Genomic DNA, 16,488 nt, shown 5'->3' on the forward strand with positions numbered 1-16,488 from the left:
TATAAAGAAAGTAAGGGGTTTTTTTTATGTTTACCTTTATTATTAAAAATATCAGATGATATTGACATGAATATACAAAAGTTTCATATGACTTTTTGAGACATTTAATTAAAACTTATTAAACTGTTAAGAAATATTCCAACTGTGATCAACTATTAATTGAAAACACTTCAAAATTATATCTATATATGTACCGTATAAAAAGCTTCCATCCCCTACTATTTGCCAAATTGGCAATTCCAATTATTGTAGGATTCTATTCAATTTGAATCAAATTCATAATTAGAGAAGCAAAAACTACACAGAAATATGCTTCTAATCCCAAATGGTTTTCCAGTAGAATATAAAAAATTACAAAAAAGAGTAAATAAATCTCAGTAGTAGCAGAGTATCAAAGAAAATAGTTTCTAAAAAATATTTTTTGAAGTTGCTTCATATATTCTGCAGCACAGCCAATATAGCAATAGCACTTAGACTTATATACCAATTCATAGTGCTTTTACAGCTGTCTCTAAATGGTTTACATACTGCCCCAACAATCTGGGTCCTCATTTTACTGTCCTCGGAAAGATGGAAGGCTAAGTCAAACTTGAGCCGGTCAAGATCGAACCCCTGGCAGGTGGATCACTGTGCCATCATGGCTCTAATATGCTACCGGTAGTAGATCAAACAATAATTAAAAAGGGATAAACTGTGAAATCAGCAACTAGTTTTGAGGAGCTGGCTGGAAGATTGTTCTCAGATCCAAGGATTGATACTATCTGAACATTGGCAACAGTCCTTTCTTAATTCTTCATTATTAAACTAGTGTCTCCAATATTTGCCACAAATCCTTAGCAGCTAATTCATACAGATACAGCAGAAACTGAATCAGCAATACCTAGACAGCAAGAAACAAAGTTACCATTTAATCTTTAGAAAAATCTATTATTTCTTTTACATTTAAAAAGTATTTTGACTTTTGTCTTATTCTTAACCTAAGTAGTTAACAGAAGAATAATAGAACATCTACAAAATATAACACAAAACATAAACATCTATATCAAACTAAAGACAATAAAACATTCAGATTAACACACCTTCAAATATCCAATACAGCAATTAAAATGACCAGTAATAATCTGATTCAGCCGTTAACTATCAGCATCAAGTCACTGTACATACAAGGGGTCTTCCTTGATACTTATAGCAGCACTGACAGTTCTGGGTCTCCAGAGCAGTTGATCTGTTATCATTTTCTCCAAGGCCACCACAGTTGTGCTACTCTCACGTCTAGGACTATCCCATAGTAAGGTAAAGGTAAAGGTTCCCCTTGCACATATGTGCTAGTCATTCCTGATTCTAGGGGGCGGTGCTCATCTCTGTTTCAAAGCTGAAGAGCCAGCGCTGTCCAAAGATGTCTCTGTGGTCATGTGGCCGGCATGACTCAACGCCAAAGGCACATGGAACACTGTTACCTTCCCACCAAAGGGGATCCCTATTTTTCTACTTGCATTTTTTTTGTGCTTTCGAAATGCTAGGTTGGCAGAAGCTGGGACAAGTAATGGGACTCACCCTGTTACGCAGCACTTGGGATTTGAACCACTGAACTGCCGACCTTTCGATCGACAAGCTCAGCGTCTTAGCCACTGAGTACCGCATCCTTATCTATACTATCCCTATACTATCCCATAGTAGTACAGCCATAATAGAACTGTTTCCTGGCTTTTGTCTTAATTATGGGATCATTAAATATGGGATCATTAAGAGCTTTTGCTATGAAGTCTCTTCAGCCCCATTCCTTCATTTCACATCCCCCTGGAGTTTTCAATTGTTTTAAGCATGCAGACTTTTCAGGGGAACAGCCTTAAACAATTACCTTCAAATAAGTGAAGGTATACTACTAATAATAAGGTATATTAATAATAATATCAATGTGTAAATAAAAGACTTTACAATTGATTGTCTGCAATTTTGTCTCAATTTAGGATATAATGTTTAACAAGCTGAATTTATAGCTATATTAATCAAGTGTAATTAAGGGTCTAAGCTATATTCAGGAAGGCATTTGAGTAATCTTCAATGTCGGCTATTAGAAAACTTAGTTTTCCAGTGTACAAGATACTACCTGAAAATTCAAACTATAACAAAGACTGTTACAGTAGGTGTTGTGTAGGAAATAATTCACATCTAAATTCAATACAAATCAAAACTTACCACAAATATTAGAACCCATTTTAACATGAGCATAGCCATTTATTCCCCATGTATGTCCCCAGGAGTTCCGCACAATCCAATAGGGAATGCTACCTGTAAAATGATTTTGTTAAGTATCTACGTATTTCCCTTTAAAAATAAAAAAGGGAATCTGGTTTCTTAGGAAGCCAAATTGCCATCATGTCAGTTCGGAAAAGCACTTGCAACCATTGTAAAACATTGTGCCAACCTTTCTGGTTACATGACCTCATTTTGGATGCTTGACAACCTTACATATTTACAACTGGTTGCCAAATGCCCCGCAATCATGTGATTGCCATTTGCAATTTTCTCTTCTGGCTTTCCCAGAAAGGCAATTGGGAAGCCAGAAGGGAAGGTTGCAAGTGGAGAGAACATCAGATTTAAGGTCTATTTCTTCCGCCTGTCACGAGATTTCCCCTCCCTTCCACTCAGGAAGTGTGCATGCTAGAAAAACAAACCACAAATCTGGTATAATAAAAATACTACTAAACGTAAGCCTTTCAGAATGCTGGTGTTTGCTAGCATTTTTCTTTTCTCTGGACTTTCTGGGCCTTCCAGAAGGAAGGGGAAAATACTATCAAATGGCAACATTCTGAAAGTTTTACAAGGCTGGTGTTTCACCAGTTATAAAGTCTGTTTCTCCCCCAATCCTGGAGGAATGGGCCTCATATCTGACAAAAACACTCATGATCATTCTCGTTGGTGGGGCAGGGACAGGGCACAGCCCTTGGCACTTAATGATCACAATTAGGTCATTAAGTGGGCCAGGCTAGTGTCATTATTCAAAGCAGTCACATGGCATGTCACTTAACAACCACTTTGCTGAAGACTGCTAATTCGGGTCCAATTGCAATTGTAAGTGGAGGTCTGGCTGTATGAACAAATGAAGTATAGGTATCTGTATCCAAGTACAGACTTTATAATTATAAAAACTGGAACAATGGAATTAAATTGAGAAATTAAGCTTATATAATATAATTTCAGGCATAGTAACAGTAATTTGTTATAGGAACTGTACATATGTATATTGATAGTCAAGGAACGTATGTAAGACCGTCTCATTCATTCATTCATTCATTCATTCATAAATAAATAAATAAATAAATAAATAAATAAATAAATGGCAAATATAAAACTATTTTGCACTGATGTAAATAACAAAATAAACAAATGAAAGTTTACCTGTTCTATCAAAACCAGTTACAAGCACAGCATGATTTTGTTCCCCACTAGAACAGTGATGTTGTATGATACCACCAAGATAATCTTGCCAGCTAAGTGCATCTACAACTACTGACAAAGGACCCCATTTAATCAGCATCTTCATCATTTCATCTTCATGTTTGCTGTAAGACACAGAAATAATGATATATAGTTAGAATGCAATACTCGAAACACCACTTTGCCATAAAACAGTTCTGGTCAATCCATATCAAGAAGCTGACCATTTCTGTGTCTATTCAGAAACTGGATTAACTTGTGCCAGTGAAATTATATTAGGAAATATTTACTATCACTGCACCAACAATTAAATAAAAATGTTATTCAAATGAAGCAAAGAACATGGAAAATGTATAATTGACTCTGTAAATTTAATTCAACTGCAGTAAAACCTCAATGCAATGGGCCATGGAGAGGGGGTGTCCATTAAAGACAAATATTTGTTAAATGAAAATTTAACTTGGGTGGACTGATTCATTAAACAGGCTTTTCCATTATTTGGTAATGAAGTCAAAAGTCAGAAGTTGTTTACTCGAGGGGTCCCCAACCCACGGGAGTCCATGGACAAGCACTACTCCATGGCATGCCAGAAAACTGAGCTGTGCAAACAAGCAAAGCCCCATCCGCAGGATGCAGGCAGCACACAAAATTATGCCCCCTCCGGGCCATGGAAAAACCTTTCTCCACAGAACCGGTCCCTGGTGCCCAAAAGGTTGGGGGCTGCTGATTTACTGTATCCAAAGTCTGGTGAATTGGGTGGGAGAGGAGCAAGGGCCATTTTGTAAACACATACTTAATAGTGTTTAGTTCCCAGTATCAACCCAATCCCAATCCAATCTATCTGGTTTACTTGTCAGTTGAATCATTTGTTGAAAAGATGCAGGGAATAGATTACATTAGGCTGCTCTCTGTCTATCTAGCAACTGCAACTACATTTTCATATACAATAGTCCTTGACTTTACAACCACAATTGAGCCCAAATTTTCTGTGAGACAGTTGATAAGTGAATTTTGCCCCATTTTACGAGCTTTATTGCCACAGTTGTTAAGTGAGTCACTGAAGTGCTTCAGTTAGTAACATGATTGTTAAGTAAACTTGGCTTCCCCATTGACATTGTCAGAAGGTCACAAAAAGTGATCACGATCCAGAATATTGCAACTGTCATAAATACATGCCACTTGCCAAGCATCTGAATTTTGATCATGTGATCATGGAAATTCTGCAATGGTCGTAAATGTGAAAAATGATCAAGAATCATTTTTTTCATTACTGTTGTAACTTTGAATGGTTACTAAACAAACTGTTGTAACTTGAAGACTACTTATAGTTACAAGAAAGAGGAACTGAATGTTTAGATCTGATTTTTCTGTTGTTCTTGGGGAGTATCTTTCCTTGCCTAAACATAACTGCTTGTTAATACTTGACTGAGAGGGAGTACAAAGGTAGAGTGAGCCTGCCTCCATTGCATCTGAACTTCCCAGAGGCTGCTGGGAGGAGTTGCTGGCTGTAACTGGGGGAGACTGAGAGGAAGTACAGTTTGAACATGAACTGAGAGTTGTAACTGAAATGGATTATGAAAATATTTGCATGCTAGGGGACTTCAATGCAATTGTGGATGCAAAACTGGACTATAGAAGTAGGAAAATAGGTAAAAAGGCATGGAAAACATTCCCTAGGACCTTCTTTAAAATGATAGAACTATCACTTCAAGATACATGGAGAGAAATGAACTTAGAGAAAACCCAATATACATTCTATTCCATCAATTATGGTCAAGAATAGATATGATATGGATGACACTAGAATTAAGAACAAATGTACAGGAGATAGAAACTGAAACAAATGTATGGGCAGATCACAACCCAATGAAAATAAAATGGAAAGGTCAAAGGAAAAAAAAGAGATGGATGTTGAATCAAGCCACATTAAATGATAAAGAGTATATACAAATAATGAAGAAAGAAATGGACTTCTTTTTCAAGGAGAATAAAAAAGATGAGACTTCACTACAAAATGTATGGGATAGAACAAAAGCATATATCCGGGGATTAGTGATCACCTATACAGCAAAAAAGAATAAGGAAAAGAGCCAAACACAAAAGAGATTAGCAGAAGAACACAAACGACTGGAAACAGACTTACAGAAAGAACTGCAAAAATTTTTAAAAAACAAATGAGACTGATAAAAACATAAACTCAATTTAATGGAAAAAGAAGAACTAGCACAAAACATTAAAAGAGCAAAACAAAATTACTTTGAAAATGCCAACAAACGAGACGACTTCCGGTGTCCAGGGGCAACGGTCGTCTGGAGGCTTCTCCTGCCTCCAGTGCCCGAATCCGGCCGCCGCCGAGGCCCCCAGGGGCCAGGTGTTCCGAAAAGGACACCTGCCGCGCGGACGGCTCGCCAGGGGTCTCCCAGCCGACATACAGGACTGGGGGGACCGATGCTGGCGCGTCCTAGGCTCGGCGGGGTTTGGAGGCCACGGGCCACGGCCATTACTTTGGTCGTCGCCTGGGCCGCTGTGCCCGGTGACACCGGGGCTTTGGATTTATAACTGCAGCAGCCTGGTGGTGAACAGGAGCGGAGAAGAATTGAGGAATGGAGAAGGAAGGGATATCGGTAACGCGAGTGGAGTGCTCCGAGTGCGGGGGGGTTTTTCTCCCCTGCGGCTGGAAGGAGCACGAGTCATTCTGGAGAGAGGAGAACTTAAAATAAGAAGATTACCGGTTTTGTGGAGCTCTGGAGAGAAAAGGTGATGGAGAAATTTAGGAGGGAGGGTTTGAGGCCCCCCCTCCCTCTGGGGATCAGTGGTGGCGTCCAGCTTCCGCCTTCACTATGAGAATCTTGATGACATCACTTCCCTTCGGCTTCCTGGTTGACTAACTGTACTCTGGACTCGTTGCTCCTGTGAGTGCCCCCTGGTGGATCCGGAGGAAATTACAAGGATACTGTGCTTGCCTGAGGATTTTGAATTTTTTTTTTTTTTCAAATGGCAAAAGGTCAGAGACCAACTGCTGGAGAGATGGAGAGAATTCTTGAAAAGTTATCCAATATGGACAAGAAACTGGATGACTTGCAAAGAGGCCAAATGGAAATAAGAGCAGAAATTGTGACTATTCAAAAGGATTTAAAGGATACTCAACAAGTCTCAGCAGAAAACAAGCAGAAAGTGGAAGGTTTGGAGGGTGAGATGCGGGCAGTGCAGAAAAGAGAGGAGACGACAGGCAATGCTGTGCTTGGACTACAGATGGATAAAATGTCTTATTTCCTTAGGTTTCAAAATTTGGAAGAAGTGGACCAAGAAGATTTGAGAGATGTTGTGACTAAATTGTTGGGAGAATTTCTTGGGAGAGGTGTTGATTTCATGAATTGGGATGTGGATCGAGTTTATAGAGTTAATTCACAATATGCACGCACGCATGCAGTTCCCAGAGAGGTTCATGTCAAATTTGTGAGAAGAGAGACGAGAGATGAAATTCTTAGAAAACATAGGAGTGGGGCACTGACTTACAGGGGCAGGGAGATAGCCATTCTGAGGCAGATTCCCAGACAGGTACGTGAAATGAGAAAGAAATATTACTTTTGTCAAGCAAATTGTACCAGAAGGAGTAGGCTTCAGATGGCTGATGCCAGAGGGATTGATGATTTTCCGGGAGGGCATTACGAAAAAAATTAGTACAATTGCGGAGGCTACGGCCTACGTGGAGGAACACAAAGCCCTCCTGGAATCAGATGACCCAGGAATTGAAGAAGGGGAGGTTATAGACCATGGGGCGGTGGCGGCTGCCGCTGTTGCGGCCCTGGAGTTGGGTCAGGCTGAACCCAGAGTTCTGAGATCCAAAACTAGGAAGTGATAAAGATATTTGGTATTGTGTTGGTTTTCCTTATTCTCTTTTGTATGATATTCTGTTTATTCTTGACCCTTCTTTATTGCGTATGTAAGATTTGTAAAATTAGCTACTTCGTGTCACCTGCTTGCCATATGGCTGTTGTATGTGTTAAAAAATTTGAGTAAAATTCTTATCTTGCATAAGAAAATTGAAAATTTACCATACCTGATATGTATTTGTATAAACCTTTTCTGACCAATAAAAACTTTTTGAACAAAAAAAAAAAAAAAAAGAAAATGCCAACAAACCAGGAAGATGATTGGCATATAAAGTGAAAAAAGAGAAAGAGAAGATATTGATAAACAGCTTGCTAGATGAAAAGGAAATCCTTCACTATCAAAATGAAACTAAAAAGAAAATAATCCAGAATTACTACAAAAAACTATATAATCAAAAGGTTTCAGAAGAAAAAATAAAGCAATATTTGGAAAAAGCTGAATTACCTAAATTATCTGAAACAGTGAAGGTTATGTTAAATGAAAAGATAACAATGATGGAACTAACGGAGGTGATCAAGAGACAAAAATAATAATAATAAAACATCAGGACCAGATGGACTACCGGCAGAACTTTATAAATGTTTACAAGATACTTTGGATTTGCCAATGTTGGAAATTTATAATGAAGTACTGTTAAAGGCCAAAATTTCAAACACATGGATGGAAGCAAATATAAACCTATTACCTAAAGAAGAATCAGATTTAATGTAGATAAAAAATTATAGGCCAATATAACTATTAAATACAGACTACAAAATATATGCCTCGATAATTGCAGAAAGATTAAAAAGATTCCTGAATGAATTTATACACTCAGATCAGAATGGATTTTTACCAAAAAGGCAAATTAAGAATAATATGAGAATCATTTTGAACACGGAATATTATGAAATGCACCCAGAAACACAAATGGCATTGATATTCTTAGATGCACAGAAAGCATTTGATAATGTAAACTGGCAATTTATGATACTACTATTAAAATATATGGACTTTGGGGAGAAATTTATTAACATGATTGAGGCAATATATTCCAAGCAAATTGCAAAAGTAATGGTTAATGGGGATGTGACCGAGAACTTTTAACATAAAAGGCACGAGACAAGGATGTCTCCTCTATATCCCCTCTATTATTTATATTAACATTGGAAGTATTAAATAGAAACATTAGACAAGACTGAGAAATAAAAGGAATGGAAATAAAAACAGAAGAATATAAGCTACAGGCATTCGCAGACAACCTGGTATTTATCTTAGAAAAACCACAAAATTCAGGACCTAAGTTAATAAAAATAATAGCAGAGTACGGTGAAGTTGCAGGACTGAAAAGGAATAAAGAGAAAACTAAAATACTAATTAAAAATGTCACAGAGAAATAAAAAGAGTTTAGTGGAAAAGATAGATATTCAAATAGTTAAGAAAATTAAATACTTAGGAGTTCAGCTAACAGTAAGATGTGAGACTATAAAAGATGATAATTATATGAAACTATTACAACAAATTAAATTAGATTTAGAGAAATGGAAAAACCTGCAACTATCATTGATAGGAAGAACAGCTACAATAAAAATGAACATTTTGCCGAGACTGTTATTCTTATAACAATTCCAATAAAATTAGAATTATTTTTTTTGAAGAACTAAACAAAATGATACTAAAATATATTTAGCAAGGGAAGAAAGCAAGAATAAGACTGAAACTACTACAAGATACTAAACTGAAAGGGGACCTTGGCTTGCCAGACTGGGAGCTATATTACCAGGCCTCTGCACTTGTCTGGGTGAAAGAATGGGTAAACTTGAGGCATAGAAGACTATTAGCTTTGGAGGGACATGATCTCCAACTGGGGTGGCATGCCTTTTTATGGCATGGGGAAAATAAAATACATGGATATTTTCAAAGACTCCTTGTTAGAAATGCACTACTGTTAGTATGGGGGGAAATTAAAGAAAGACACTACATAAAAATATCAGTCTGGCTCTCCACACTTGTTAAGCAACTGATTCATCCGAATGTAATTAATATGGAAAAAATTGCAAGGTATAAGGACATTTTGAATGATAAAAGGGAACTCAAATCCAAACAAGAATTGATTAATCAAGGGATTGATCTAGCATGGTGGCCATATGTGCAAATGGGGCCGGATAGCTCAAGCTGGTAATAGCCTGTTATTAAGAACACCGAAGCCTGCAATTATTGCAGGTTCGAGCCCGGCCCAAGGTTGACTCAGCCTTCCATCCTTTATAAGGTAGGTAAAATGAGGACCCAGATTGTTGGGGGGGGCAATAAGTTGACTTTGTAAAAATATACAAATAGAATGAGACTATTGCCTTATACACTGTAAGCCGCCCTGAGTCTTCGGAGAAGGGCGGGGTATAAATGTAAACAAAACAAAAAAACAAAAAAAAATACAATCAAGGTATGAGAAAGATGTAAGAATGTACGGTTTCTATAAAGAACCAACAAACTAGACCAGATATTACTAGGGACAGTTGAAAAATTAATTTAAAAAATTTATAACTACTTACAATTAAAACGTAAGAAGAGCAAGTGAAAAAAACAATGATAAGATGGGCTAAAAACTTTGGTGACTCAACAGAACTAGATAAATGGCAGAAATTGTGGGATAGAAACGGTAAATTAACAATATCAACTGCCTATAAGGAAAATCTATCTAAAACGTTTTATAGATGGCATTTACCACCAGCGAGGCTAGCAAAGATGTTTGAAAACTTATCAGCTAAATGTTGGAAGAGTAATAAGATACCATATTATCTTATGTAGTGGACATGCCCAAAGGCAACAAAATATTGTAATAAGCCCAAAGAAAAAACCCCATAATTTTTCAAAGTTGTAATGACATTAATTAACTACTAAAAAGATCAGTTCTAGTAGTATTTTACTGAACTCTTTTACTTAACACATCGTAAATGTGAGTTGAAAATATAGAAATAGAACTAAGTAGAAATTTCCTGACAGTTAGAACAATTAATCAGTGAAACAACTTGCCTCCAGAAGTTGTAAATGCTGCAACACTGGAAGTTGTTAAGAAGAGATTAGATAACCATTTATCTAAAATGGTGTAGGGTTTCCTGCCTAAGCAGGGGGTTGGACTAGAAGACCTCCAAGGTCCCTTTCAACTCTGCTATTCTATTCTATTCAAACTGTGAGACAGTGCAACTAACCATAAATATGAGCTGGCTGCCAAGCACCACTGTGATGTGACTGCAGTCATAACTTCAAGGACAGATCATAACTGCTTTTCTGAAGTCTATCATAACTTCAACTGCTTGTTAAGCAACTGATCATTAAACAAGGACTACCTGTATTTATGTTATTCAATATACCAATTCCCTATTGATATAGAGCCAATTTTTGAACATGACTCAACTGTCCATCATCACACAGATCAGATAAAGCTGTAACATCTGGAAGGCCAATGCTTCTCTACCTTAAACCAGTCAAGAAAAAAACTATTACCTTAGATCATATGCAACATAATCTGTTATTGAGATTCCAAAATCAGAACGTCTGAAGTAATGGCACAATCCTGTATGAGCTTTAAACAGATATTTTGAATCTCTCACCAGTTTCACATGTGTCTTCAGGAAAAAAAATAAACAATTCATAATTAAATATCAATATATGCTTTTCAAAGTTATCTTTGATAGGTTCTATGCGAGAGGGCCAAATAAAATTGCTGTCAGATCCATGTATCTGCCATTTTTCGTGGAAGAAGGGGAGGGATTTGGAGTGTCACATTTAGTTCTTTTCCTAAGTATCTAATTTCTTGCCTGACCCTCTCTATATAAACTTTACCCTGATTTATAACCGTTGCCTGGCACCAGCAATCCCTGAAGAAATGTCACACCTCAGGAAAAAGGGGAAACAAGTGGGTTGTAAAAAGAACCCTGAGAAACTCTTCCTATCTGTTTCTCAGAGAAGCTGATACAATTCGTATTCACATCTGTGACTGGCTGGAATCCACAACAGAAGGTAGGCAGGGGTTCCTAATTTCCTTTATCCTGAACTGCATGCCCTGAGGGATCCCAGAACCTGCTTTGAATTTCTGACTTGCTTTCATCCCTTTCAATAAAAGATTCCTTTTGAAATACAAAGTTCTCAAGACTTATTTTCTTGGAAGGGTGGGGAGAAGCTGGTCCTTACAATTGCAGTCAAACAAGCATGAAATTCCTTTTTTCTTGTATTGCATACTATGAAGAGAAAGAGATCAGGAATCTAGAACTGTTCTCAATTCCTATCTCTAAAGGGTTTTGTGGAAAATATTTGAAGAACTTGTGTAATGCCTGAGGCACATGGTCAATATAGCCATTTTCAATCCACTGACTTAGAAAATCAATGTAGCAGTGGAGGGTAATTTTTGCATTAGTATGACATTGAGTTCAACCAAAGCTATTTTTTAAAATAATTCTAAGATTTGTCTTCTCTTCACAAACACTATTCACTTATCAATAAAGATTTTAAGCAAATACCTTATTTAGCCAACTCAGCGCACTAATAGTTGAACCCCCATTGCAACCATAATTATTATATGAACAGTCAATGACTTGCTGTACACTGAGTTCTTCCAGAGTGTTTCTTTTAATTGCATAAGCAGATTCTATTCCACTGACAATACTGAAAGCCCAGCAGGCACCACACTGAAAGAAAAAAAAATCCCATGGGTTTCTTTCAATAGCAGTTTAAGAAAGCATGTTTACTATACATATTATGTTATCCCACTGCACTATTTATGATTTTTTATGTATAATGTTTTTCTGATTACATATAGTATTCAATCTATTTTTCAAGAAAACCCCTTCTGATTCTTTTCAGAGAAGTGGACAGATATTGGTTGTTGTTTTTAAGTGCAGAAGTTTTTTCTAAGCACTTTCAGACAGTTGCAATATAATTAAAAAAAAACCTAGTCTCTAATCAGGCATAGAGTTTATTCAAGTCACTTTGAGCCAATCATGATCATTCATTTATCTTATATCACAGGTTTGTGGTAAAGATTAAATGAGAATGAGGGGAAGAACTTTGTACATTGCCTTTAGCTCCCAAGTAATAAATATAAATCACCATAAGTAAAAGCTGCACCATGCAAATCTAAGACATAATACATTACAACTTGAAAAGAATGCAGAAATATTTTTCCTATAAATTATAGCCCCTCTATTTAAACTGTAAGGCTGCCATAGAATTAAAATATGCATGTCCGAAACTATAACACTGAGATCAGTGGTGAAATCCAACTTTTTTTAATACTGGTTCTGTGGGCATGGCTTGGTGGGCGTGGTGTGGTTTGGCAGGGAAAGGATCCTGCAAAATCTCCATTCCCACCCCACTTCTGGGGAAAGGATATTGCAAAATCTCCATTCCTACCCCACTCTGGGGCCAGCCAGAGGTGGCATTTGCCGGTTCTCCAAACTACTCAAAATTTCCGTTACTGGTTCTCCGAACTGCTCAAAATTTCCGCTACCAGTTTCCAGAACCTGCTGGATTTCAACCCTGACTGAGATTAAATAAAAAGAAATAGACAGTTTACCTGTCCTTGATTTCTCACTTCTGTAACAACATTCTTGTCCCTCCAATCAAACTTTGCTGGCAAGGATGAGTCTGTTCCTTGAAATGCAACTTGAGGAACGTATCTGGGAACTTTAGAAGATCTACTTTGTAGATAAATAGCTTTAATATAAAAACAATTTATTTATTTTGACTTTATCACAACTACAATCAGCACAGATATCTTGTTTTGAAAGCAAACACTTAATACATTTTAATTTAATACTAATCAGATCGTTTTTACAGCAATAGTGATCCAACATAGTGTTCAACGCACTCTCTCTGTCTTTTTGAAACTTCTTAAGAATACTATCAAATCCTCAGAATACATTCATCCAGGACCTACCACTGGCAAAAGTACACTTGGTAATATGTTCCGTACCTTTAAATTCTTCAGGAGATAAATGAGAAAATTGATTTATTCCATACAAAGCAGTAATATTGTCACCGAATGATAATGAATTCCAATGCTTAATTCTCTTAATACTTTCCTGGAAAAATAAATAGATCACACACATATATATAATTATAGCCAGACAATATTCAAATAGCTACACTAAAGCCATTCAACATACTCAGGGTTTCTGCCAACTGTAGACTTCTGAAGCAACAAGCACTTGTGAAAATGATTGACTTTTCACTATGTGCCCTGTTTTGGGAATATATTTTGTATTTCAAATCAGCCTTTCTTCAGTTCTTCATAATACAACTCTCCTGCATAGTTTTTCCAATCTTTCATTTTTTAAAAATTGGAAAAACTATGCAGGGGAGGTTTTATTGTGAGCCACCCAGAGAGCTTCTAATTAATTAATACAGACTTCTATTTAACATCACGTAGGGAAAAACAGCCTTCTCGTACTAATTCCCATTTTAATGTAACTACCGTCCTTCCTGATTCCCGATATTAAATGGCAAAACTCTTGGCCATTTGGAAACGGGGTCGCTGGTTTTGCAGTCCTATATAAAGAAGATCTTCAAACGCCCTCAACTAAGTGAACCGGGCAAAAGGAAGAGGGCGCTCGGTCCCCGGATTTTAAAGAGCAACATCGCACGCTGGGGAACCGGTAGGGCGGAGTAATGCAGCATAAAGCGGGCGAAAAGACAGACGAGGAAGCCGAAAAGCGGAGCCTGCGCAGGAAAAAGGGGTGGCGGCTAGACTACCCGCGACGGAGAGGAAAGGAGCCTTTGTGTCCTTTTGTACCTACCCGCAAGGCGCTTTGTTTCTTCCACTCGCTGCCCCTGGGATTGCGAAAGGGGAGGGAGAGATTTGCCGTTGCAAATGCGGAGCGGGAGCCATCCCCGAGAAAGGGAAGCAGGATTAAGAGGGCGCACGGCCACAGAACCATGAGAGCGCGTCGGATTTTCCTTTCGCTTTGCTGGCCCCTCCTCCTCCTGCTTAGCGTAGGGCGAAGGTGCGGCGAGGTCTTGTCCCGTTTGGTTGGAGCACCACTTTGTAATTAATAGCCTTCACTGCTTGAATATTTACAAAAAGTACAAAAGTGCTAAAAGATAACGAACAAATGAAAGGGACAGATGCAGCCTACGGTACACCCATACGCAAATATAAACAAAGCATTAAATCTTCACCACGTATTGATCATATTTCCTTTCAAAAAGTGTGTTTAATGCCTTTAGTCAGTATGGACTCCTCGTAATGTCTGGACTAGACCCTGCAGTTTTCTCAAAATATTTTGGAAGTGGCCTGCCGTTGCCTGCTTCCTGGGGCTGAGAGAAAATTATTTTTATCTGTGTGTATGTGTGCATTGTTATTGCAACACACGGTTGGTTCGTGTTTAGCGTGTGATTCTTATCCTGAAGACTTTCTTCAGGACCCGTATTCTCCTTAGTTTGCTACCAGTCCCTTGTGTAAATTGTTTCCATTAAGTTCCTTTGATTTCAATTTGGGGCCGGGATAGCTCAGGCAATAGAGAAGCCTGTTATTAGAACACAAAGCCTGCAATTACTGCAGGTTCGAGCCCGGCCCAAGGTTGACTCAGCCTTCCACCCTTTATAAGGTAGGTAAAATGAGGACCCAGATTGTTGGGGGGGCAATAAGTTGACTTTGTAAAAAATATACAAATAGAATGAGACTATTGCCTTATACATTGTAAGCCGCCCTGAGTCTTCGGAGAAGGGCGGGGTATAAATGTAAACAAAAAAAAAAATTCCCTTTAGAAAAAAGATTGAAGCCAAGAAAGAATTGAGAAGCTCTACTCTCTATCCCATGTCATGATCCTATCACCTCCAAGCAACCACTTTACCCTCTCCTTTTCTCCCCTTCTGCAACTAATCATATTGTTTTTAGTATATAAACCAAGATTATTTTCTTTTAAATGTTCTTTTAAAACATTTATGCAAAGATAAGCAAATTGTTGCTATTCTTTCTTAGTGATTACTGAAAGTTCCCTATGCATCCACAATGGTTTCCTAAACTGCTCCCTATTTTTTCTCATTAAAATTTGATTTCCAGTGTAATATTTTTCAGAAATGCCCTCTTGTACTCCTTTATCTGAAGGTCCGTGGAAACTGCCTTGTGCTTTGTTAAATTTGTTGAAATTTGCTGTGAAGAAAGTTAGCACCACCCTTCTTAGAAGAATGAAATATTAAAAAGGCAAAATATTATACCTCCCTGGATGAGAAAAGGAGAAATTTACTCTTGGAAAGCAGCCCCCACCTTTGTTAATAGTTCCAGAAAGACTGGGCCATCCTATCTACAAGACAAAAGGCTTTCAGCTCCAGGGTGATAGGATTAGCTCTCACTCAAGATCCAAACCAGGACAAAGCCACTAAGCCATAATAGAAATTGCCCAACACCCTTTCAGAACACAAGCCTCTTCATTACATTATCACCCAGCAAGATTCAACCAAGCCGGGGACACAGACAGCCTACAAGGTTATCTGGACCTCAGCATAGCCCCCTGGGAGTCTGACAACCAATAGGATACATTTCTTGAAAGGCCCCATCTCCACTCCATGTGTTCAGCTGCACCAGGACCAAGTGCTTAATGGTTCTGCTCCATTAAACCATCCTTCCAAGCAGTCTCCATGTTTCCAGTGTTTTTCTCCCTATTTGGAATTGAACCCAGATGGACATTTCTTCCAACAGTTGCCTTAAATCTAATATGCGTGTAATAGTAATAATGTATTACATTTGTATGCCATTCGACTTTCAATGACTTTGGGACAAGAAACAAATTACAATGAAACATAACTAGTAAAATTAATCAAAGAAGCTAAGCACGACATGGAATAAAGCAAAATCTGGGTAAAAATTCTAACTTTAAATCACAACTCTTCTAAACAACAGCTGGAGGCAACTGGAACTCAGGGAATCTCATTCCAGAAGGTAGGTAAAGAAGGCTTTTGGGATCCTGATAGATGCCATTGTTTGTAACCAGAGAGCACTCTGGATCCGCTAATGGGCTCGTCTGGGCAAATTGTGTCAAGTGTTTGCATCAGTGTCTGATGATGGTGGCTAACCAGAAAACACTCAATAGAACTGGCAGCAAAATGACTGTGAGCCTCCCAAGAACTTACTGGAAACCATCTGAACTGATTAGACATCTGGGGCAAAGTATTTTTATTTATTAC

General features: G+C 37.9%; 1 protein-coding gene across 2 annotated transcripts; it reads right to left on the reverse strand.

The window, feature by feature from the left end:
- Positions 1-49: 49 nt before the first annotated feature.
- Positions 50-14,292, reverse strand: CTSO (cathepsin O). 2 transcript variants are annotated; one of them, XM_058192231.1, is made up of 8 exons: positions 14,103-14,292; positions 13,280-13,388; positions 12,881-13,020; positions 11,826-11,993; positions 10,813-10,934; positions 3,400-3,563; positions 2,197-2,289; positions 50-880 (listed from the first exon to the last, which is right to left on the reverse strand). In XM_058192231.1, exons 1-8 carry the CDS (start codon positions 14,241-14,243, stop codon positions 846-848), a joined length of 972 nt encoding a protein of 323 aa, XP_058048214.1. In that variant the 5' UTR covers positions 14,244-14,292; the 3' UTR covers positions 50-845. The 2 variants fall into 2 exon arrangements, with proteins under 2 accessions (XP_058048214.1, XP_058048215.1); XM_058192232.1 differs by lacking the exon at positions 2,197-2,289 and having other exon boundaries at positions 55-880; positions 14,103-14,291.
- Between the last annotated feature and the right edge of the window lie 2,196 nt (positions 14,293-16,488).

This window comes from Ahaetulla prasina, chromosome 8 (assembly GCF_028640845.1).
Source record: "Ahaetulla prasina isolate Xishuangbanna chromosome 8, ASM2864084v1, whole genome shotgun sequence".
Taxonomy (NCBI): domain Eukaryota; kingdom Metazoa; phylum Chordata; class Lepidosauria; order Squamata; family Colubridae; genus Ahaetulla; species Ahaetulla prasina.

Coding starts and splice junctions, on each gene's coding strand:
- CTSO (XM_058192231.1), bottom strand. CDS start 14,243: ATGGTTCTGTGGCCGTGCGCCCTCTTAATCCTGCTTCCCTTTCTCGGG. Junction 11,994..12,880: donor AAGTGAGAAATCAAGGACAG/GTAAACTGTCTA, acceptor TTTTTCTTTCAG/TGTGGTGCCTGCTGGGCTTT. Junction 881..2,196: donor AATGGGTTCTAATATTTGTG/GTAAGTTTTGAT, acceptor CTTGCTGTCTAG/GTATTGCTGATTCAGTTTCT.